Source organism: Rhizophagus irregularis, chromosome 8 (assembly GCF_026210795.1).
Source record: "Rhizophagus irregularis chromosome 8, complete sequence".
Taxonomy (NCBI): Eukaryota; Fungi; Glomeromycota; class Glomeromycetes; order Glomerales; family Glomeraceae; genus Rhizophagus; species Rhizophagus irregularis.
In genome coordinates this window covers 3,349,586-3,374,929 of record NC_089436.1, presented here as the reverse complement: position 1 = coordinate 3,374,929, position 25,344 = coordinate 3,349,586, and the positions used below count along the sequence as shown (strand labels likewise).

The window sequence follows — 25,344 nt, the reverse complement described above, 5'->3', positions numbered from 1 at the left end:
AAAATAAATAATCTTCAGAATATAAAAAGAAAAGTGTATTATACGAAATTTGATAAAAAAAAACTGAAAATCTTTGATAAAAAAAAAATATATAAGTCTTTAAAATGAGTTGTCGGAGAAGTAACTTTATATAGTGTAGCGTGATACTACTAATCACTTGATTAGAGATTAATCAGTATGACTTTGAATGTTTTACCAAAAAAGTTATCAAAAAAGAAGCTTGTCTTTAAATGGTATTCCAAAAGATGACAGGATTTTTATCGCTTAATCAAATCACGTACTATACAATAAAAATAGTCTAATGTGTCGATTAAACAATACAAATATCTTATACTATCGTCTTATCAATATATCGGATATCGTCAAGTCATATATCATCGAATAAAAATTTTATCACGCTCATCTTCATTGTTACCTGGTTTTTTAACATAAAAATGGTTTCCCAGTAGAAAGAGTTTAAAACAGAGAGTAAATTAGGTAAATAAGAATTTTTTTTCATTCCAATTTCAATTTGATAATTTTCAAAATACTGTAGTTTCAGCAAACCGAAATTCACCGATATGTACAGTATATAATAATTATGATAACTAATAGAATTACCTTCCGTATAACCAACATAATATTTTCCACGACCAACAAATTACTCATTGTTTTAATATCATACAAAAATAATTTATGTCACGCGGCATGGCAAACGAAAACCTTACGTGACCATCACTACCTCCCAAAAAGATAATGTCCTACTCTGAGCTTCAGACAATAAAGTTAATTTCTATGTATAGTATATCAACTGCTTTTGTTAATAGAAAGAAATTAAAACGCGGAGGTAATCAGATATAAATTTTAACGATTTGTTAAAATTCGTGCGTAAGATCTCATAATTTCAAAACATTTTTAATAACATATTTATTTAATTTAGAAGTCTTTGACGAAAATTATTGATATTTTCTACGATAAACATTAAAAAATCAAACTTATCAGCGAGTTCTTAATTATTGGTAAAAGTTATTTGTGAAGGTATTCTAACAATTTCATTAAGTATTAATTTTTATCAAGCTACTGTAACTTGAAATAAAATGATTTTATTTTATGTATTTTAAGAAAAAAACATTTGTTATTTTCTTTTTTTTTCTCAAGATAAATGTTCCATGCAAAAAATTAGATCAATCACGTGAGTTTCTCTGTCCCTCACATGACGTCATCCAATGAAATCGCAAATCGGAGTTTTAACATTCCTTTTTCGCTCCGGACTTACAACGGTTTCCGTTTCCTAATAACAATGGCAGAGGTGAGGCAGGAGGAGAATTTCTGATGTATACAAATACAAGTAGTGTTTAGAATTTGTATAAGTTCACTTCCAGGACTACATTTACCCCAAAAAATATATATATTGTATATTCTCAAATTTGATATTGTTAGAACCTTCCATCTGACTACTACGCTAACGACCGAGAAGTTTTTACGCAAATTTCGCCTGAATCTACTACAACACTTAACCTCTAACGATCAACTAATACTTAAAAAAATACCGCATGTTACTTTAGTCATCTACACCCATCTTTTATCGCCTAAACTAAAATTGGCGAAAAAATGAAAAAACAAACCCGTAGAAACAATTTAAAAGCTGCCCATCGTAAAGAGGAACAACGTTTAAAAGCTGAACAAAAACTGAAAAAACAACAGGATCACAAATTGGATCCTGCATATATTCAACAAAAGAAAGAGATGGGCGCAGTCTACTAATACCCACTAAACAATCATTGGCTTCTACTTCTTCACCACAGAACAATCAACCTCAACCAGCATGCGCGACATCACCACAACATAGTCACAACATACACCACCAAAATAATTCTGATACGAATACCGACTAAATAGAAAAGACGCCAAATTAATCGCCCGTCAAGATGTGTTTATGGAACGATTATTCACCAATTTCCATAAATCTTTTTCGAATGCATTTTTTTGCGTTGCGACGTCGTACTGTACCCGTATTGTATTTGATATAATGTATGGTTCAAGCCAAGGAGATTGACCAAACTCTAATACACAGAATAAATCCCAAGTTGCATTCCAAATTCATTAATCAATGAAATAACGGTCTTTAGTCTCCAATGTCTTTGCGTTAATTATCCGGCGTTCCGGACAGAGTGGATAGCTAAAAGATTCGATTCCATCCATTTTAATGTGGAGCGTGTCCAGCTTTGAAATCAATTTCTCTTTGTCATTTTTGGCTGGCGCAGGATAGAATACATTTACTGCATAATCTGAATTATTCTCTTCGAACGTGTCAATATCTCTCAATGTTACTGGAAATCCATATCGGTGAATCTAGTAATCTGGTTAGTGAGATTGTGATGAAATTAATATTAGGGAGGCTAGGATTACTAATTTTATGGAATTTACTTTTTGATTATGTATAACTAAGGCTATAATTTACGTACAGTAAGTTGCATCCTAGGCAGTATGCGTTCGTTTGAGTGGAGTAAGGTGTTGTTATCGTTTAATGTTGTAATTGAATTTGTAACAGCGAGCCATCAAAATATAATAATATAATAGATAATAATACCAAAATTGTGGAATTCAAAAAATATTGAAGATTATAAAAAAATATAAAAAAGGTATTGACTATATTTTTACTTTCCAAGGAAATCAAGGTCGATATAAAAAAGTAGAATAGTGAAGTATTCTTTCGCCGCAGTTAAAAAAAAGAAGCCCGCGATTTAGTATATAACAAAAAGTATATACTTAAAACTACTTGCATATAAACTCTTATATGTGAATATTTTTAACTTAGTATTTCTTGACATTAAACTTGAAATATCCATTATCAATATGTTGAGTATCTTATTAAAAAATATCTAATCCTAAAATATCCAATTGATTGAATTAATTCAAAAAACGATTATGTATCGGCTATTTACATTATTCTATTTTAATTTGTTTCCTAAATTTACTTGAAAAAACTCTAAAATACTTCTAATATGACGAATAAGTATATGTTTTTTATTTATACATTCCACGTGAACAATAAATATGTGTCAAGTGACAATCTATTATTCTGATAATCTGATTCACATCACCTGACATAACTCTGCACGACATATTATTAATTATATAATTTATTAATACCTGATAAAATATTATCTTTGAATTTTTTGATTACATCATCATTGTTGTATGTTTCTATATAATTTTGTGCATCTGTATTCCCATTTTTTGCAGATATTGAATACCATTTAAATGATTTCTTTTTACTTTTAGTAACTCCCTTTCCATGTTTAAAACAATATCCTAAATTATTTTGTGCTTCAGCATTTCCATTTGAAGCAGATTTCAGATACAATTTAAATGCCTTTTTTTCATTTATTAATACACCTTTACCATACTGATAACAAAGTCCTAAATTATTTTGCGCTGCTGTATTTCCTTTTTCAGCTGATTTTGAGTACCATTCAAATGCTTTTGTTTCGTTTATATCTACACCATCACCATATTGATAACAACATCCTAAATTGAATTGCCCATCTGCGTCACCATTCTCAGCTGATTGTGAAAACCAACTAAATGCTTTCATTTTATTCTTTTTCGTCCCTATTCCATCAGTATAACATTCTCCCAACCTATTTTGTGCTTTGGCATTTCCTGCAATTGCCGATCTAAGGTACAATTCAAATGCTTTTATCACATTTTTTCCTGTTCCTATGGCATTTTCATAACAGTAACCTAAATTAAATTGACCTTCAGCATATCCCGCAAAACCTGCATTTGCAGATTTTAAGTACCATCCAAATGCTTTTGTCTCATTTTTACCTATTCCTTTACCAGATAGATAACAGTTTCCTAAATTATTTTGCGCCACTGAATCATTTGATATTGCTAGTTTTAAGTACTTTTCAAAATTTTCTTTTTCATCTTCAGTGTCTAGATAGTAACTACTTTGTTCAGATTTTAAAAACCATTTAAATGCTTCTTTTTCATCTTTTTGTACTCCTATTCCATCCATATAAAAAATGGCTAAATTATATTGTGCATCCAAATTTCCATTCTCTACAGAGTTTAAAAGCCATTTAAAAGCTTTTTTATGATTAGTTTCTATACCATTTCCATTTTGATAACAGATTGCTAAATTATATTGTGCTTTAATATCACCATTTTTAGCCAATTTTAATAACTTTATAATTTCATTTTGATCATCATTTTTTATATTCTTTTTATTTTGATTATATTTAAAACCTTCTACATCCAAGATAATATCTTTATAATAAAATAATGATAATAAATATTTTCCAATAATTATATTTTCATTTTTTAATGTATCAACATTTTCAATTAAATGTAATTTATCAAAATTTTCATTTAAAAAATCTTTTTCAGTTTCATTATTAAGAGCCAAAAAATATAATTCCTTAGCCTTATTCTTATTTATATTACAACCTATACCAAATTGATAAAAAAATCCTATTAAACTTGTGAACCAATTGTTACTTTCTTTATGATTTTGCATTAATTTAAGAATTTTTATAGAATTTTTTTTATTATTTAAAATTTCATTTTTTATCCATTCGATCGAAATAATTTCAAAATTATTAAAATTTTTTGTTTCAATAATTTTACGATAAAAATCTTTTAAAATATTTATTAAAAAATTTTCATCATCTTTAATAATAATATTAATATTATTTTCCATCATCATAACTGTCAAGTATATTTGTTTTTGGGTTTAAATATTTTTCTTTTTTTTTTTATTTTTCGAAATCTTTTTTACGACAAAACTCTTTATTTAAATATCTATGGTACTAGTTATTGGTGGTACTACGTCTTTACTTTAAAAGGAAGTTTGTAAGGGTAATGAATCTCCGAATATTCTGCGGAAATGATATATATTGCTAATATTACGCAATTACGTGATGATCATTACCTCAATTAGTATTTAAACAATAGTAGAATCAGGTTTCCTTTTTTATTTCAATTATACTTTTTTAGTTTTTTTCAATTATAATCTAATATATAATTGTATTAAATATATTATATCATAAATAAATATTTATATTATTACTATTACTAATCAAATTTAGTTAATAGAATGAGTATAACGGATATTCTTGGATTTGTGTAACCTCTCTTCGAAAAATAGATAATTCTACAGATTGGCTACGCTTTTAAAATAGTACGAAATTGCTGATAAATTTTGAAAAAATTACTTATTGTCGGCTTTCGTTAATATATAATTTAAATTACACTCGTAGATCGTCCAGTCTAGATTACCAATTGTATAAATGATTTGAATTGTGTAACAGCTCTGCGCCTGCCGCATGATCTATTTATAGTTAGAATAATTTGACTGTTGTTGAGTCATGTGGGTCATGTGGGTCATGCGTAATACAATTTGGTTAATAAAATTTTAATTGGATTTTTTTTTTGCTAAAAATGTCTTGTTGAATGGTGCAATTACCGCAGCGGATTGCATCGCCGCGCCTGGTTTTTACTTATAATTGTTACTTTTTTTTAATATTTTTTTTTTCCGTTTCTTATAAGCCAGGAAATTTATTAAATAACTTTGATTGAGAAATTTTTTTTAAAAGAAAATTGTTTTTTTTTATTTTTTTTCATTTTTTATTTACTTATTATGATAACACTTTTATTTTTTTTCACTTTTTTTCATTTTCTTATTATTAATAATAAAAAAGTATTGTTACCAAAAAAATAAAACCGGTTTAATCACAAGTTAAATGACAATTTAACAGTTTGAATTGTTTCGAAAGGAAGTAAGCACTGTTTGTTTGATTTAAAATCCTCGAAATGACGTATATGGTATATGGTATATTAAATTAAATGTTCATACTGATGTTTTGTTATTAAAATAATAATAGCCTATATAATTGCAAATATATTTGACATTTAGTCCATCGAAATCAACATGATCGAAAATCACCCACAGTGATTCGTGATTTATATCACAGTTCCGAGGAGTTCGTCCATCTATTTAATAATACCATTTGACTAATAATGAAAACTAATATTAATAGACTTTTTTATCAATCTTGAATTATTAGGAACCGTGTGATAAAATGAATTTAATCATAAATCAGATTAATTACGAACTTGACCTGAACATTTAATAAATGTTTCCTCATAATATAGTCAAATTTAATGCAAAAAAAATAATGTTATTGATAATATAAAAAATTGTAATTTTTATTTGTAATTTGTAATTAATAAATTTTATAAAGAAACATTAATTTTCATAATGTGTAAAAATTTAGTTGGATATTCGATTAACCAATAATAATCAAAAAAATTGACGTTCGTTCGTAGATGATCTTCATTCATAGCGATGACCTCATATATGTTAAAGGGGAAATTTACGTAATTATTATGACTAACCTTAAATAATGGTAATAAATAATAAATATAGTGAAAATTTTGAAATTTAAGTGACTCCCATTTGAACTAACCAAAATTTCTGATTAGGACAATAAAAATCGCAGATAATTATACTGTTTTTTCAATAGTGAAATAAAGCAGTTCTTTATAAAGTTAAAAGAATTAATTATAGCCAAGTCAGGAGTATGACACAATAAGTAATACAATAAAATTATAATCATGTCTGACATTCACTTTTATTTATATTATTGTATTAATATCGATAATTTTTAATTTTTTTTTTTTTTAATTATAACTTTATTAATACTGTAATATTTAGCCAGAATTACGAAAATCTGGATTTAACGAACCCGGCCCAGGTGAATTTTGAAAGAAAGTTTGCCGGCCCAAATTCGAATCCGGGTCTGAGCTGGGTCCGGGTTTCTGGGTTCCTGGTCCCATTTGCAGACCCTCTAGTAAGTTATGTTACTAGCTCATCTCACTGTTTCACTTGATTAAATAGAAATCTTGTAATTGATGACGTGTATTTTACTTTGGAAAACATTGATACTATTGCGAACTAGTGCTCCTACCGGGTCGGATTCGGTCGGGTTTGGAGAATATATCCGACTCGACCCGGCAAAAATAGAAATGATCCGATTTTAACCCGACCCGAGTATATTTAATTCGAATAACCCGGGTTAGACCCGAAATTTTCATTGGATAATATACTGTATGCTTAGTAATATATCAAAAATATTTTTTCAAATATAATTTTTTCAATAACGCAAGGTAATTGATCTACAAGATGATCATATAGGTCACACAACTTTTTGTTATTAAAACTAAAGCTAAGCACGAATTTAAAGATATCTTCAATTTCCTGTTTATTTATTGCTTTATATTTGAACTATAAAATCGAAATTATATCACTTGCTTTAACAGAAATTTGACTATACTTTATATCTGCCAGGACTTTAAACACATGCATGCTCTAATTCTATCTGCTTTAAGACTACATCTTTTTGCAGCTATCAAATCGGTTCCACTGGAAACTATTGGAATGCTGGTTGCTTTATTAATCATCAAAATCAACTTATTAGTTAATGTAATGTTAATAATTAAAATAATAATTCATACACATACCCAAAATTGCGAGGTGTCTCTAGCAATTTTCGCTAAGTTGAGGATATACTACCTCATTTATCTAACAAAATTATATAACGTAATCAATATTAATGCGTAATCGATATGTGATCAGTGATTTTAATGATCATCCGGGTCTAATTCGGGTCAAAACTCGAGTCAAGGAAATGAATGACCCGACCCGACGGGTCGGGTCATGCGGGTCACGGGTTATTAAAATTGTTAGTACCGACCCGATTTAAAATTTACTCGGATTGAATTATCCGGGTTAGACCCGAATTTTGCGGAGCACTATTGCGAACCATATTTTGACCTTGTATGTTGCAAATATTTATGATTATACGAAAATCAACAAAGTGAACTTGATATCAATTTAGAAGGGAAACTGATGACTCCGCAGTATATATACATACATCTCGTCTTGGTATTTCTCAATTAACTGGCTCTCAACACGAAAGAAGATATTTATTATGATTTAATTTAATCTTTGTTAAACTTCAGTATTCTAATACTTCATATTTTAATTTATTTTAGCATCGATCTTAAATATTTAGATGTTAGCAATACTACTAATGCTTATCGTTTGGAATCTTATCGTTCTCATGGAAATGTAACACCTTCCGTGAATACCCAAATTCGTTGCTATTTTGTTGCTAAATGTGATTTTGTGAAATCAATTCCTTCTTCCTCTGAAGAAACCGACATCCATCTTATAGGACGGCTTCGTCATCTTTCAAGAATCATAATTATTCACCTACACCAAATATAAGATTACACCTTTTCAATGCATTTATCATTTTTATCTATTGTTGAGTTTGATAAGAATATTTTTAAAAATGAAAGTACAATTAAGGTAATTGAATTATTAGAGTGGTTGAAGATTGAAATAAATTTTTCTGTGATGCGACAAGATATGACTATAGCATTCTAATCCTTTTCACTTTATAAAATTTATTATTTGTTTTTTTTTATTAAAATAAGTGAATAAATTATTTATTATTTTAAAAATTTAACAGTAGGTCTTCGTGTTATTTATATAATTTAATAATAGTAATAAAAAGATAATTTTTATAATGTATTAAATGGAAAAGTCTTATTATTATTCAAAACTTGATAGTTTCACCTTTATATTCCCAAGGTTGTAAATAAATTTTGTATTTAATATAAAAAAAAGCGTTTTTATTTTCACAACAAAATAAAATACAATAAGATTAAGAAAATAGAATAGAATAAATTATAATAAAAGAGAATAAATATATATATTTCAAGGTTAAATTACTGGAAAAAACACGCAAATATAAAACAGTTGGGGTGAGAAGTAAGAATTGTAAAAAACATTACTTTTCATCGATTTTTAGATTAGTAGTACAAGTCACGTTACCGATAATTTTTTGGTGGTGTTCTTGGGGTAGTTGATGTGTTGCAGAAATCTTGTGTCCAATAATAATGTCCATTGCCATTGTTGCTTATTACATAAATAAGATTATAATCCATTGTGAGATTAAATTTGATCATTAAGGAAAGATAATGAAGTAAAAAATAAATTACCCATTAGGCAATTATTTGTCATATCGTCTCTTGCATTTAAAAATTGGAATAGTTCCCTTATAACAATATCTCTAGTTTTTTTTTATTTTAATTCTGAATCTTTGAGGCGGTCGTGTTCTACTCACGGGCGTATCTTCTTCCTCTAATTCCACCTAATTATGATAATTGAACTTAATAAATTTTTTTCTTAATTTCGAAAAAGAAAAAAAAAATGATATTTTACGTCAAAACTATCATCCTCAAATCGCAATTGCTTATGTGCAAACATATTCGCTCTTCCTACCAATATTTTCAATTAGTTAGTATCTTTTAAAGTACAAACGTATATTTAAAAATCATGCTGCATTGATTGTTCTAAGGAAAGGATTATGTAATACAATTTTGATATCTTGATATCTTGTTGAAGTTATATTTATATAAATTACATAGTAACCTTTCGGTTTGTTTTATTCAATATTTGATATTAGTAAACGAAAATATTTTTTTTTTCGTTATTGAATACATATCATCGAATACCGGTCTTGCACCCCCAAGAGCTCCATCTCGATTTTGTTCCACAAAACGATTAAATACCTTCCTATTTAATCGCAGAGGGACCTTAGGTGTTATCGTTACATCGTAATATGAAATATCCACTCCTTGCACTTCAAATAAGTTTGTTCGAAATCTTATATGTCTTTCTATATACCAATACCTGCTCTTTTACGAGCTGAAAATCGGGGTCTTCCATATCTTAAAGTTTAATGAAGAGAATTCTTTTTTTGTTATTTAAGATAAATAAAAATACAAAATTTAGGTTGCTTGTAAAAAAAAAAATTTTTTTTTTTTTAGCAGCTGGATAATCGGTTCTTTATATATAATTTTGAAATTTGTTGTAGACGAGTGAATGATTAACTTGATAATATGTATTTATTATGTAAGTTTTTTCCAGAGCTGGAATATTTTGTTTTTTTTTTTTTTTTTTTGTGCGTGTGAAAATGTGATTTATGAATTATCAAGTTAAATCATATTGAACTTGGATCAAATTGCATTTATTAGACTCATGAGCATTATTTTTAATTTGATAAAAACTTTTTTTTTTTATAAAAAGAATCAACATTAACCGGATCTAATATGTAATTGTATAATACTTTTTTTTAACAAAAACAAAAATATAAATTAAACAGGTTAAAAAATGAATATCCATTTCGGTATAAAAATTACAAATGTAAAATCATATGAGTCAGCGGTCCTGCCCATATGTGATCAGCATAATAACAAGGTGTCACAAGATGGTACATATGTACAGTAAGGGGGAATAACAAAAACTCCGTATTTGTATAATGAAAAAGAAGCTATTGTTTATAAATTAATTATAATGAAAACAAAGCAACAAGTACTTCACCTTTTTAGAACAATGATATCATAGAAAGATATTTATTGAATCCTAATACAGTAATTAATTAGACGGACGTACTTTACAACATATGACTACTCAGAAATTCTCACTTGCCGGTATAAATGGTTCCATTCTTTTTACTTTAGATAGATTCATTTTTATCCCTAAATGATCAATCAACGAAAATTAAATGAATCTTTTTATAGAAGGTCTTAATTTCATAAACAATCTTCGTGAAACTTTTTCAAAATCATAAATTACGTTGCTTGGTCACGTGACTAATATTTATTTTTAATCACTATGTAGAGAAATTAATAAGTATGAAGTTTTATAAAATTATAAAATCCGTTCACTGTTTAGATAATTAAATTTGGTAAGAAAAGTCAGGTTAAACAACCATTATTTATGAATTTAATAAAAATAATTTATTACAAATAAGTTGTAACCCAGCCCAGTCCGCAACCAGAATTACTTTTCGTTAAAAAGAATCTTCACACACTTATTTGATCCCTAATCAACACCTGACGCGTGCGCGTCTGGTACAACATATATATTAGGATAACTTATGTCAGTCTAACCTGAAAAATTTAAATTTAATTCTTAAATTGTTTTAAAGAAACTTTTTATTAATTATAAAAAATGAGATTATATATAAATTATATATTAGTTATTTTTCAAATAGAATACAAAAAAATAACGAAAATAAAAAAAATAAATCAAAATCTACTGTAAATTCTAAAAACATCTATTATATTATCTAAATTTTTTTTTATAAAAATGATTAAAATTATTGTTTTCTCTATTCCTCAATCTGTTTATAAAACAATGTAATACATCTTTGTGCATCAACGTTTCCCCCTACGGCTGCTTCTTTATATAGATTATAGGCCTTTACTTCATCAATATCAACTATGATTCCGTGAAAAAAATAATATCCCAGTTTATATTTTCCATCTATACATCCTCTTTCAACTGCTTGTTTATAATAGTTGAACGCTCTAATTTCATTTTTTTTGACAGATTTTCCTAATTCATAAAATTTCCCTAATCTATATAATGCTATACCACCATCATTTTCTACTGACTTTTGATACCAGTATTTGACCTCATTTAAATTCTTTATTATCTCTTCTTTGCTTTCATAAAACGATCTATGATTGAACATTGTATCACTAATTCCTTCCTCCGTTGCTTCATTATATAATTCAATTCCTTTTTTCTTATTTGGTTTAATTCCAATTCCATTTACATAACAATATCCAAGATGAAATTTTGCATTTACATGCCCTTTTTCAGCGGATTTTTCATAAAACTCAAATGCCTTAGATTCATCTTTATCAGTACCTATTCCTAATTCATAGCATGTACCTAAATTATCATATGCAATTTCATTTTCATTAATAGCAGCTTTTTGGAACCAGTAAAAAGCTTTCTTAAAGTCCTTCTTAACTTCTTTCGCCATAATATATAATTTTCCAAGATCATTTTGTGCATCTACATATCCTTTTTCAGCAGATGTCTTGTATAATTTAAAAGCTTTGGTCTCATCTTCTTTAACACCTATACCATATTGGTAACAATGCCCTAAATTATATTGCGCTATTTCATAATTTTTTTCTGCTGATTTATCATACCAGTAAATGGCTTTTACTAAACTTTTGTCTGTACCTATACCATGAATATATAGATTTCCAAGTTCATTTTGTGCAATACGATGTCCTCTTTTAGCTGCCATTTTAAATAATTCGTATGCCTTTTCCTTATTAATATCAGTCCCAATTCCATTAGAATAACAACATCCAAGCTCAAACTGGCCATCTAAATATCCTTTATCGGCTGACTTTTTATAATAATTAAATGCCATGATTTCATTTTTTTCAACTTCGATCCCGAATTTACAGATATTGCCCAATTTATATGACGCTAATTCATATCCATTTTCTGCTGCTTTATTATACCAGTAGATAGCCTTCTCTAAATCTTTTTCTGTCCCTATTCCATGAATATATAAATTTCCAAGTTCATATTGCGCAATATGATGTTCTCTATTAGCCGCACTTTCATAAAATTCAAATGCTCTTGCCTCATCAATATTAGTTCCAATTCCATTTAAGTAGCAACATCCAAGCTCAAATTCAGCATCTGCGATATTATTTAAATTATAATGGTATGACAACATATAATATTGAAAGGCTTTATATTTATCTTTTTTCACACCTTTACCGTTTTTATAGCAATTACCTAAATTATAATATGCTCCTCCTTTTTTATACCAGAATAAAGCCTTATCCAAATTTTTTTCTGTACCTTCACCATTTTCATACAAAATTCCAAGTTTACTTTGTGCAATACAATATCCCTTTTTAGAAACAATCCTATATAATTCAAATGCTTTTGTTTTATCAACTTCAATTCCAATTCCTTCATTATAACAACATGCAAGTTGATATTGAGCATACAGATATTCTTGATTAGCTGATTTCTCATAATATTCAAAAGCTTTTTTCTCATCTTTTATGATACCATCACCATATTGATATGCAACCCCAAGATCGTATTGAGCAATGCATTGAACAAAACCATTCCCCTTTTCAGCTAAGATTTTATTTAATTCAACCGATTTTATTTTATCGCGTTTGGGCCCATAATCATAAAAACATTTAAGTTTTACTTGTGCATCAAAATAGTCTTGGTCAGATGATTTTTTATAATATTCAAATGCCTTAATTTCACTTTTTTTAACACCGACCCCATAATTATAACAATTACCTAAATTATATTGTGCGACTTTACAACCATTTTTTGATGCTTTTTTATACCAGAAAATTGCCTCTTTTAAATCCTTTTCTATTCCTTTACCATTCTTATACAAAGTTCCAAGTTCATTTTGTGCAAAACGAGATCCTTTTTTGGCCGCTGTTTTATATAATTCAAATGCTTTTGCTTTATCAATATAAGTTCCTATTCCATTATTATAGCAACGACCAAATTCAAATAAAGCATCAACATGACCTTGATTGGCAGACGTTCTAAAATGCATAAAAGCTTTAACATCATCTTTTTTTATACCTTTACCAACTTTATAACAATTACCCAAATTATATTGTGCTATTTTACATCCATTTTCTGCTGCTCTATTGTACCAATAAATAGCCTTTTTCAAATTTACTTCTGTGCCTTCCCCATTTTCATACAAAATTCCAAGATAACTTTGTGCAATAACACACTTGTTTTCAGCTGCGTCTTTATATAGCTCAAATGCTTTTGTTTTGTCAATTTCTGTTCCAATTCCTTTATAATAACAATATCCAAGTTCAAATTTGGCAGATAAATACTCTTGATTAGCTGATTCGTTATAATACTCAAAAGCTTTTTCCTCATCTTTTTCTACGCCCTTACCATTTTTATAACAATTACCCAAATTATATTGTGCTATTTCACACCCATTTTCTGCAGCTTTGTTGTACCAATAAACGGCTTGTTCGAAATTTTTTTCTGTTCCTTTACCATTTTCATAAGAAATTCCAAGATTACTTTGTGCAAATTTACATCCTTTTTCAGCTGCTTTTTTATATAACTCAAATGATTTTAATATATTAATACGAATTCCAATTCCTTTTTCATAACAATATCCAAGTTGGTATATTGCATCTCTAAATTCATTTTTAGCTGATTTATAATAATATTTAAAAGCTTTTCTTTCATCCACAGTCACACCTATACCACATTTATAACAATTGCCTAAATTATATAGTGCTACTTCAGACCCATTTTTTGCTGCCTTATTATACCAATAAATAGCTTTTTCGAAATTTTTTTCGAAATTTTCATATAAAATTCCAAGATTACATTGTGCAATTATATGCCCATTTTCTGCTGCAATTTCATATGATTCAATTGCACTTTTTTCATTAACTTCAATTCCAATTCCTTTTTCATAACAAAATCCTAACTCAAATTGAGATTCTAAATATCCTTTCTTAGCCGATTTTTTATAATATTTAAATGCCCTAACTTCATCTTTTATAATACCTCTTCCATTTTTATAACAATTACCTAAATTATATTGTGCCACTACATTATCTTTTTCTTCTGCTTTATTAAACCAGTAATATGATTTATCTAAATCTTTTTCTGTACCTTTCCCATTTTCATATAAAGTTGCAAGAATTTTCTGTGCTATACGATATCCTTTTTTAGCGGCAATTTTGTACAATTCAAAAGCCTTTAATAAATCAATGTCAATTCCAATTCCTTTTTCATAACAATTTGCAAGTTCAAATTGTGCATAAAAATAATTTTGATCGGCAGATTTCTTATAATATTCAAAAGCATTTCTTTCATCTTTTTCTACATATTCACCAATTTTATAATAATTACCTAATTTATATTGTGCTAATTTACATCCACTTTCTGCTGATTTGATATACCAATAAATAGCCTTTTCTATATTTTTTTCTGTACCATTACCATTAATATATAACGTTCCAAGAGTGTGTTGTGCAAAACCATGTCCCTTTTCGGCAGCAATTGAATATAATTCAAAGGCTTTTGTCATATTTGCTTTTACTCCAATTCCATTATTATAACAACATCCGAGTTGATATTGTGCATTTATACACTCTTGTTCAGCTGATTTTTGAAACAATTCAAAAGCCATTTGTTTATCTTGTTCTACACCTTTTCCATTTTGATAACAAATACCTAAATTACATATTGCGAATTTATTTCCATTATTTATTGCTTCTTTATACCAATAAATAGCTTTCTCTAAATCTTTTTTCGTTCCAATTCCATTTTTATAACAATTACCTAACATATTTTGTATATTTGAGTACCCTTTTTCAGCAGATTTAAGATAACATTCAAAAGATTTCTTATCATCTTTATTTATTCCTATACCGTATTGATAACAAAGACCTAAATTATATTGTGCATGTATATCTTCGTTGGAAGCTTTTAAATACCATTCAAATGATTTTTTCTCATCCTTATTTATTCCAATTCCATTTTGATAACAATAACCTAAATTATTTTGCGCGCAAGAATTTCCTCTTTCTGCGGATTTCAAATAAAATTCAAATGCTTTAAATTCATCTTTATTTTTTCCTAACCCATACTGATAACAGAAACCTAAATTATTTAATTCTATTGATTCTTTCTTTTTATTATAATCTAATTGATTTTCGTTTAAATACTTTTCTTTTGATTCAAAATATTTTTCTATAACATCTATTTCATCTTTACAAATATTTATCAATAAACCATTAAAATTTTCGAACTGGTCATGTGACATTACGTTAACGTTTTCAAAATATTTAAATTCTTTTACAATAAAATTACTTTTATCTAAAATATTATCTCTATAATAAAAAAATGATAATAAGTATTTCGAAATAATGATATTTAATAATTGATATTTTGAAGTTAGTTCTACATTTTCATTTTCATCATCGTCATAATTATTATTATAATTATAATTATTATTATTGTTGTTGTTATTATTATTATTATTATTATTAAGCGATAATAAATATAAATTTAGTGCTTTATTTTTATTAGTGGTTTTTCCCATACCTTGTTCATAAAAATAACCTAATAATCCCGAAAACCAATTTTCATTTTCTTCATGATCTTCCATTAAATTTAATATTGTTACAAAATCTCTATTATTAATATTAAAAAATTCTTTTATCCATTTCGTTAAAATATTTTCAATATTTTCTAGTTTATCATAATTTTCTAATTTTACTATTTGACGATAAAAATTTTTTAAGAAATTTTTTAAGAAATCATCATCTTCTTTTGAAATATTATTTGGACGACAAAAGTTTTTTAAGAAATTCTTTATAAAATCCTCATCATCTTTTAAGATATTATTATATGACGTCATATTGTTATATGAAGCGATATTATTTTGGAGAAAGTCTAGTGAATAATTTTTTTTTATTCTGTGAGATGGTAGCTAACGAAATGAAAGTATTTAAGTATTTTTTAAATTTCTTTATTTAGAAATAAATCATTGTAGCGATATTGTCATTGTAAATAGTTACACTAACTTTATTAAAATTGGTTTCACATAGTTATCAAGCGACCAGCTGCGATACTGCGCATAAATATTACTCATTATTACATTAACATCTTGATCATAAGAAGTTGGAATGTTGTAGCAGCAGTTGTATTACATTATAAGAGTTTACTGCGTATCAGATTTTAAATAAAATTGGATTGATAATTAAAAAAAATTACATTTATAAAGGTTAGAATAAATTAATTTATTTTTTATATGCATATTTCCTTCCTTTTTTATTTAACTAAACATTTATTTTAATTTAATTTATTTTTTATTAGTCAATTTTGCCAAATGTGGTGACGCGAGTACTCTCGTGTTACAATTAGCTGCAGGGGGCAAATAACGAGATGACACGACTGATACGTGTCTCTATTTGTTGTAAACAATTCGGCGGAGATAGTAAATAAAAAATTTCAGATTCGTTGGAAAAATTCGAAAAATTCGGGAAATTGAAATATTAGAATTTTTACAAACATTCATGTATTCGATTTTACAAATAAACATAACATCATTATTTATTTTACGGATTTATATATATTATTAATTATTTTATTTTTTTAAAAGAACTTTTGAACCATTATTTTATTGTGCAATAAATAAGCTTGAATAAAGATCTTTATTGAATAAGACTAATACTACTCACCAATATGTTTTTCCAGCGTAACATTTTTAAGACTTTTAACCAATAATACTACAGAGCGTACAAATATCTTTTTTTTTTTTAAAAAAAAAAACATTAGAACGAAGTCCTATACTTTAATATCGGGCTAAATTACTTTGTTCAAAAGAGTATTAATTCTTACATAATTTACATAATTTTAGGAATTTTAATAATGAGTAATATTATTTACGTAATTTTAGAAATTTTAGTAAATGAGTAATATACGAATAATCATCTTGAAATTTTTTACAATTGACTGCGCATAAAAAAATCTTTTTTAAGAATTTGTAAGATTTTTTTTTATTGAGTTATCAAATTTGTTATATTCTAAAATTCACTAATTTTGGAATGAATCACAAACACTACCGCAAATTCAGTCGTACGAAATTTATTAAAATTAAAGAGCATTTTTTTTCATTCCATTTTGGCTTAAATAATAGCTTTTTTCATTTCCTTCTCTGTAATTTGTGCTTCAACTTTATTTTTCATTGTCTTTCATGCTCTATCATGCTATAACGTTTAACAATTTTACGCCATTACTACTTATAAGGTACTTCCGCCAGTTGATCATATGCAGCTTCGCTATGCATATTCCTTCGGTAAAATACTTCCAAATTTAAAATAGACTTTTCCGTAGTACCATGGCAAATTTTTGAAATTCCGGTAAGATTCTGGTAATACAGTAGTTGTCGAATATATAATAAAAATGTGGAAGAGATCTCCATATTCCAAAGCCTCCGAAATTTCCAAAACATGCCAATACTCCTTGAAATTAATGTAATATGTCGTTGTGTTTGTGTTTGTATTCCAAATATGGCTGTAAATTTCTTAGAAGGTGACTTTATGGATATTACCAAGTTCTTTTGCCATTTTTGCCGAGGGTCACGTGACTTGCAAATTTTGCTCCAATATCCTCAATAAATACAAAAAAAGTAAATTTTTTTTTTTTGAGGCTTAGATTTTATGAATGCTCGTTAATGTTGATTTACAATAATTAACCAATTTTATTTTCTCACGCCATAATTAACATTAGTACTAAGTACAGTGTATAAAAAAAAAATTCTTGCTAACTAAATAATTGTCCAATATGCAATAACTTTTATCAAATAGAAATTTTTTTAAATGATCATACAATTTACTAATTATATTATTAAAGTTTTATTTAGAGTTTTGTCGAATTATATTAGTAGCGCCTCATGATTTGTGAAATTTGTTTGGATTTGATTGGTCGATTTATTAATTATATCACATGGTCCAAGTGGTTCGCAATATCGAAAATTTTTGGTAATTTCTCAATCTATCAAAAAAAAGTTTCAGATTTAGTAATCAAGAGATGAAAATCTTTTTGATCGATGCAAATACCAAAATTAAAATCTAGTCATAGTATATACCAGATAAAATTTATTTTCTTTAATGGGAATAATAAAATTATATTTATAATATATATGAATATATTAAGACGCTTTTTTGTAAAAGCCGATAAAAAATATTTATCGCGTATTATTAACGATATAACTAATAACGTACACTTATACATTCACGTTAGACTTAGAGAAGAATTTATTCAGCAATCTTAAAATATATGGCAGAGCGTCTAACAAGCCCTAGTATAAAATGTATTTTAACAAAAGGTCGCCAGTATAGTGATTGAGAATGAAAAATTTTATAAAAGAAATACGAAAGAGGGATCTGACACCTTATATAAAGCAACTTAGCAAAAGAGTTATTTATTTTAAAAAGATTTAAAAATTATAAAAATATCGGCAAATATTTTTAAATAAATAAAATAATTTTTCTTTTGAACATTTCAGACTTTTGACAGTTAATATTTTAGCAAATAAAGAGCTAAATTAAAGGAAGAAATTTAATAAAATCACGTAAATTTTGCCTCGAATTTATATTGGACGTTTTAAGAGATCTACTTCTAAATGCCCGTCAACAAAATTTAAGTTCTATCTTTAAAAAAGAGAAATACTGAAGCATTTTTAAATGCTAAACTCTATAGTAAACAAATTTACAGTTAAAACTGAGCTCATGGTTTAAGAATTAAGAGTAAAAGTTTTGTATAGAGAGTTTGGTAAAAGAAATTTTTATAGTATCGAACAGTAATTCCACATTCAAGTGGTTATTTGCACCTATTATTACATATGGCTCACTTGATGATCGGAATGTCGATCATTTTGGCCAAAATTAACATTAATTTTAGCCAAAATGACGATCATCAAATGGGTCAAATCCGCCCATGATATTACTTAAAATTCAGCATCAAAAAGGAAGAAATTTACCAATTCAGGAAATTCGAAATCAAAAAGGAAGAAATTTGGTAAAAAAAAAAACTTTCTGATTGTAAATCTCTGCATTTACCTATTATGAGAAAGAAAAAATTATTAATAGTGTGCTAAATTTTTATTTAATGGTAAAGAAGACATAGCCAATTCCTCCTTTAGAATTAGCAGACTTTACCAATAACAAAGTAGGATTTTATCTGCTTGAGTTGGTTATCAAATGAACAAGAGAAATAAAAAAAAAGAAGAAAAAAAGAAGAAAAAAAGGGAATAAAAAAATAAAAAGAAAAATAAAAGAAAAAAGAAAAAAGCAGGTAATTTCAAGGAATTACCCACTTTGCTCACCCTTACCCAACCCAAACAAACAAATCCAGTACCCTCCTAAGTAAAATTTGTGAACTCCCCGACTCAATGAGTTATCCGTTCTAATTTTGACTTAGGAAGTTACCCACTTTGCAAATAAAAAAATACACACCTCTTTTAAAGTTTTTTGAGCCATTTACACTCTCTAGAAAATCAGTAATGCTTCATCCAGAGAACTTTCATCTATTGTCCAGTGTTTGATACAATGATAAGAGGTCAGATAACAAATACAAAGTATAAACATCAAAAAAAAAAAAAATTTCACGTTTTTAATACTTGATACGCACTCTTTTTCAAGAACTTCTCTAAGAAAATATGTGCACCTCCACTCTCCTGTCAAGGTTTTCTCTTTATTAGGTCTTCTCTTAGATCCCTATTTTTATGTCTTCCTTTAGGTATGTGGGTTGGGAGTGTGGGCTGGGAGTTTGGCATAACAAAAGAATATGAATATATAAGTAGCAAAATACGTCAAACTTGAATAATGACCATATTCCTAGAAAATTATACACAAGAAATAACCGGTGGTGTTGAATATACGGTCAAATATCAACCTAATGGCCATTAATTTTTCATCAACCATGATAAAAGATAATTTTACCGAAAAAGGTTTGAGAAATTTCATCATAAATGTAGCTTAAACCCTTGTACCACAAAGAAACAATGAGCTAGATACAAATAATGATGCAATCACATCTTTCACTCTGATCAATTACTAATCCGAATCTTATCACAAAAGGTTATTACAAAAATAACTCTTCCCATGTGAAACTCTAAACTAGCCATCCATTCTCTATGGTCTACTCATAAGTAGGTAGTGGTGCGTCTGGTACAAACTCGTAGGAATCCGAAGACCTTATTTGCATTATAGAGGATAAGGTCCAGCAAAAATTAACAGAAGGCTTCGCACCCTGTGTTATCACCTGAGGGAGGCACCATCGTTATCAGGATTACCTATAATTTACAAACATTCATAAGTGTCTGCAGCCACCAGTATACATATGTCATCATTGATAGTTCACCAAACCTAAACAACTGGAGTGGCAAACTATCAACGATTTCTGACCATAACAGTTTACCATCTGGGAGACTTTCGGCTGTAACCTTGGATGCACAAAGCATGTCTCATGCGAGGTGTAAACCCTGCAGTGCGTACCTACTCATACGTCCATCCGGCAAACAGTTTACCATCCGGAAGGCTTCAGCTGTAACCTTGGATGCACCAAGCATGTCTCATGCGAGGCGTGAATCCTGCAGTGCGCACCTACTCACGTCCATCTGGCAAACTTGTTAATTTACTATACATACCACATAATACCCTAGTCTTGTTCTGCCTGTCCCTAGTGCTCCGCAAAATTCGGATCTAACCCGGATAATTCAACCCGAGTGAATTTTAAATCGGGTCGGTACTAACAATTTTAATAACCCGTAACCCACATGACCCGACCCGTCGGGTCGGGTCATTCATTTCCTTGACTCGAGTTTTGACCCGAATTAGACCCGGATGATCATTAAAATCACTGATCACATATCAATTACGCGTTAATATTGATTATGTTTATATAATTTTGTTAGATGAATGAGGTAGTATATGCTCACTTAGCGAAAATTGCTAGAGACACCTTGCAATTACGGGTATGTGTATGAATTATTATTTTAATTATTAACATTACATTAACTAATAAGTTGATTTTGATGATTAATAAAGCAACCAGCATTCCAGTAGTTTCCGGTGGAACCGATTTGATAGCTGCAAAAAGATGTAATCTTAAAGCAGATACAATTATAGCATGCATGTGTTTAAAGTCCTGGCAGACGTAAAGTATAGTCAAATTTCTGTTAAAGCAAGTGATATAATTTCGATTTTATAGTTCAAATATAAAGCAATAAATAAACAGGAATTTAAGATATCTTTAAATTCGTGCTTAGCTTTAGTTTTAATAACAAAAAGTTGTGTGACCTATATGATCATCTTGTAGATCAATTACCTTGCGTTATTGAAAAAATTATATTTGAAAAAATATTTTTGATATATTACTAAGCATACAGTATATTATCCAATGAAAATTTCGGGTCTAACCCGGGTTATTTGAATTAAATATACTCGGGTCGGGTTAAAATTGGATCATTTCTATTTTTGCCGGGTCGAGTCGGATATATTCTCCAAACCCGACCGAATCCGACCCGGTATGAGCACTACCTGTCCCTATTCTAATAGACGAAGGCAATAAATGATAATTTTCCTCATCTTTTTTCGCTGAAGTTTTTTCTTCTGTAATATATTCTTCTAATGCATTATAATCTATTCCATCACCTTTGTTAGCGGTTCTTAATGGATAACAAACGTCTTCTTCGACACTAGAAAGTTTTCTGGCTATATTATAAGAAGTAGTAGGTTGATCTCCTTCATCCCAAATTGACTCGTCATCTCCAACTGTTGAATCATTACTTATTTGAACTATGTGATCACGAGTTGATAAATGAAGTTTTGGTTTTTGTTATTTGCTGTTAAAGAATCAGGTTTATGAGTTGGGGGCTTCGAAATTTCTTTTTCGGATTTCTCAACAGCAGGCTCTTGTTTTTGCTCTTGTTCTTTTTCAGTTTGTGATTGCCGTGAAGATGGGGGTGGTGGGGATGGAACTCGTGTAGTGTATTTCCGGAGTACTATTATTTTCAACATGATTAAATAATGAATACTTTTGTATATTAAAATATTTTTTTATTGAAACTACGATTTGATAAACCTGTCCTTTATTGTAAACAACTATCAAATTACCCCAAGAATGTCCTTTAGACGATTTCTTATGTTGTGGCATTTGGGTGAATTGGATGAAGTTGGTGTGAAGTTGGGTAAAAAAATTATAAAGTTAAATTTTCGTAAAGAGTTTTCATAAAATATATATATAATATATATATATAAATTAAAATTTATTTCATAAAATTTTTTCGTAGAAATAAATTTTTTCGTATTGAAATTGAAAAGGATATTTGAGACCTTTTTATATATTTTTTTGTTGTACAAACTTTTTATAAACTATGAGCAATAAACACACAAAAACGCGAAAAATATCAGTTTTCGCGTCTATTAAATAAATTAACTCAGATAGTCTATATAGTCTACGGGTTTACACATGAAAATGGGACTCATTATGATTATATTGATAAATATTATGTAATAACATTATTTCTATTTATTTTATTGAATATCTATAATTCTAATTAATAGTATACCCGATAAACTGGTAAAAAACTGATTATCATGATTATGAGTTCCGATATAATGATCATCAAATTATACCAAAATTTAAACTACCGGTAACTAAATTCTTTATTTAAAATGATCAATTGTGTCAAACAAGATCATGTAATTTTATAGTAAGAGTATATAAAAAGTATAATTAAGCTGTAAACTTATAAAACTTATTAAAGGATTAATTTTAGTTTATTTGATTGCAAACATAAAAAATATAAATATCAGTATCCTAATAGACTGATACACGTAATGATTCATGCGAAATATAGTTGACCATGAGGCAAATATATATCATCGGAGAAAAATTTTCTGCATATAGTACTTAACCCACTTATCATATACATTGATATTTTTAGTATCGATATTGACAAAAATAAGTCAGTAGATGAGTACGACCTTTTACTTCAAAAAGCTGTTATTTTCATGTTAAAATCGTATTCATATTCTCCTGTATAGTGCTTCGATCTGGATAAAAATGAATATTTTCATGTGACAATTATAGCTGAGAAAGATTATGAATCTCAGATTTAAACAGACTGTAATTTAGACCAACATTAAAGTATTATTATCCCAAAAATTTATACTAATTTACTTATTCTTAATATATATATAAAGTTGAGGGAGAAATTGCACCTAAATTAAGCGAAATTGAATCAGGAGATAAAATTATTCTCTTAGATATTCATAATATTTTTTTATGTTTTTAACTTATCATTATCCTTTTATACGCTTTTGGTTGCGTACAAAACAGGATTTAGTATTAGTTAATTTAGACAATTTATTTATTTATTTATTTTATTTCTAAGACTTACAAATAAAAGTAGATGGCATTTTCGTACAAAAAACTAATATGCGTGAGTTAATTTAGACAAAATTAGGTGGGTTCTAATTCCTTTGAAAATCACGTGATTATGTTAAAATTAACGGTAAATCATCGGTTATTTTATACCGGATTTTGATTTATATTCAGTATATCCAGATTTTTATAATGTTTTTTGTTTGGGTTCGTAAATATTGAGGTCAGATTGTATAGTATAGTATTTGCTTCGACGTTACTATGTTTTTCTACTTTGTTTAGTTTCAAGATGCAGAATATGAAGCGATTATAATTTTTTATCAGATTTTTTTTAGAATCCAAGTTACTTCAACTTTAACATATTGCTACAAATTTTGCTAGTTAATTTAAATTTCAATAATTTATTATGAATATATGAATAAAATATTTTTATTTATATAATAAAATTAATCTTTGCGGAAGTCAATTATTTAGTTAATTTATCTTTTTAAGATATATATTTGTCTTCTATGCCATTTTTAGATTTTTAGTTTTCGTCAGAATGATTAACGCATTGTGTACAATGTGTAGGAGAGAGAAACGTAGTTGCAGGTTAGACTACCAACAGTAAAGATATCGATTGAAAGAACCACATGGTTTGTCGTCTGTATCTAAATTTGTTCTTTTGTTGAAATTTTGATAAAATGTATTAGGTAAATAATTTTTAGGTCTTGCTTCTAACCGTTTAGTGTCGTTTAAAGTACTGGAATCCTCGTAAATATTAACAAAAGAATTATTTAAAATTTTGTTCAAACGTTTCACCTGAAAAGTTATGAATCTGAAATCCTTGGTTTTTCTCAAGATCAAAATCGTTGATGTACGGCTATTGGTGTAAGTACTACTATTGGTGTAAGTGCTAAGCCCTATAAAAAAAGAAAATTTGGAATTTGTCCTGAAAAGTATGGAAAATGTCCGGAAATTTTCCGTGCGTCCGGAAAACATTCGGAAACGGTCACGTTTTGGAACACTTTCCGGACGCACAAATTCCAGACATTTTCTTGACACTCCAGAATTTGTCCAGAATTTGTCTAGAATCGAGCGTCCGGAAAATGTTCCAAAACATGACCGTTTCCGAATGCTTTCCGGACGCACGGAAAGTTTCCGGACATTTTCCATACTTTTCAGGACAAATTCCGAATTTTCTTTTTTTATAGGGAAGACTTTCCACACGATAATTTCTATTGGGATATTTCTAAAGTAAGCCTTGGCAAAATGCTGTATATTCTTGTTCATGTTGCTGTTGTCTCTTCTTCTTTATGTGTAGGCCTTTTAGTTTTCCGTAAAGTGGCTTTCATAGATTCTTAATAATTCTTTTAAATGTGGTTTGTATGATGGCTTGACCACTGGTGAAAAACAGGTGGCCATGTTTTGCCAGATCGCTGTACAGAGGTTCTTAGAGGAAAAAAACTTTGTACTTTCATATACTTCTTTTGATAAAT

At 28.1% G+C, this 25,344-nt stretch overlaps 3 protein-coding genes across 3 annotated transcripts; all 3 read right to left on the bottom strand.

Moving 5' to 3' along the window:
* Positions 1 to 3,109: 3,109 nt before the first annotated feature.
* OCT59_028626 (uncharacterized protein) lies at positions 3,110 to 4,507 on the bottom strand (the record flags this gene model as incomplete). Its single annotated transcript, XM_066147430.1, has 1 exon — positions 3,110 to 4,507. One exon carries the CDS (start codon positions 4,505 to 4,507, stop codon positions 3,110 to 3,112), a length of 1,398 nt encoding a protein of 465 aa, XP_065994141.1.
* Positions 4,508 to 11,237: 6,730 nt separating this feature from the next.
* OCT59_028625 (uncharacterized protein) lies at positions 11,238 to 16,331 on the bottom strand (the record flags this gene model as incomplete). Its single annotated transcript, XM_066147429.1, has 1 exon — positions 11,238 to 16,331. One exon carries the CDS (start codon positions 16,329 to 16,331, stop codon positions 11,238 to 11,240), a length of 5,094 nt encoding a protein of 1,697 aa, XP_065994140.1.
* Positions 16,332 to 21,931: 5,600 nt separating this feature from the next.
* Positions 21,932 to 22,633, bottom strand: OCT59_028624 (uncharacterized protein; the record flags this gene model as incomplete). Its single annotated transcript, XM_066147428.1, has 2 exons — positions 21,932 to 22,275; positions 22,594 to 22,633. 2 exons carry the CDS (start codon positions 22,631 to 22,633, stop codon positions 21,932 to 21,934), a joined length of 384 nt encoding a protein of 127 aa, XP_065994139.1.
* Positions 22,634 to 25,344: the final 2,711 nt, after the last annotated feature.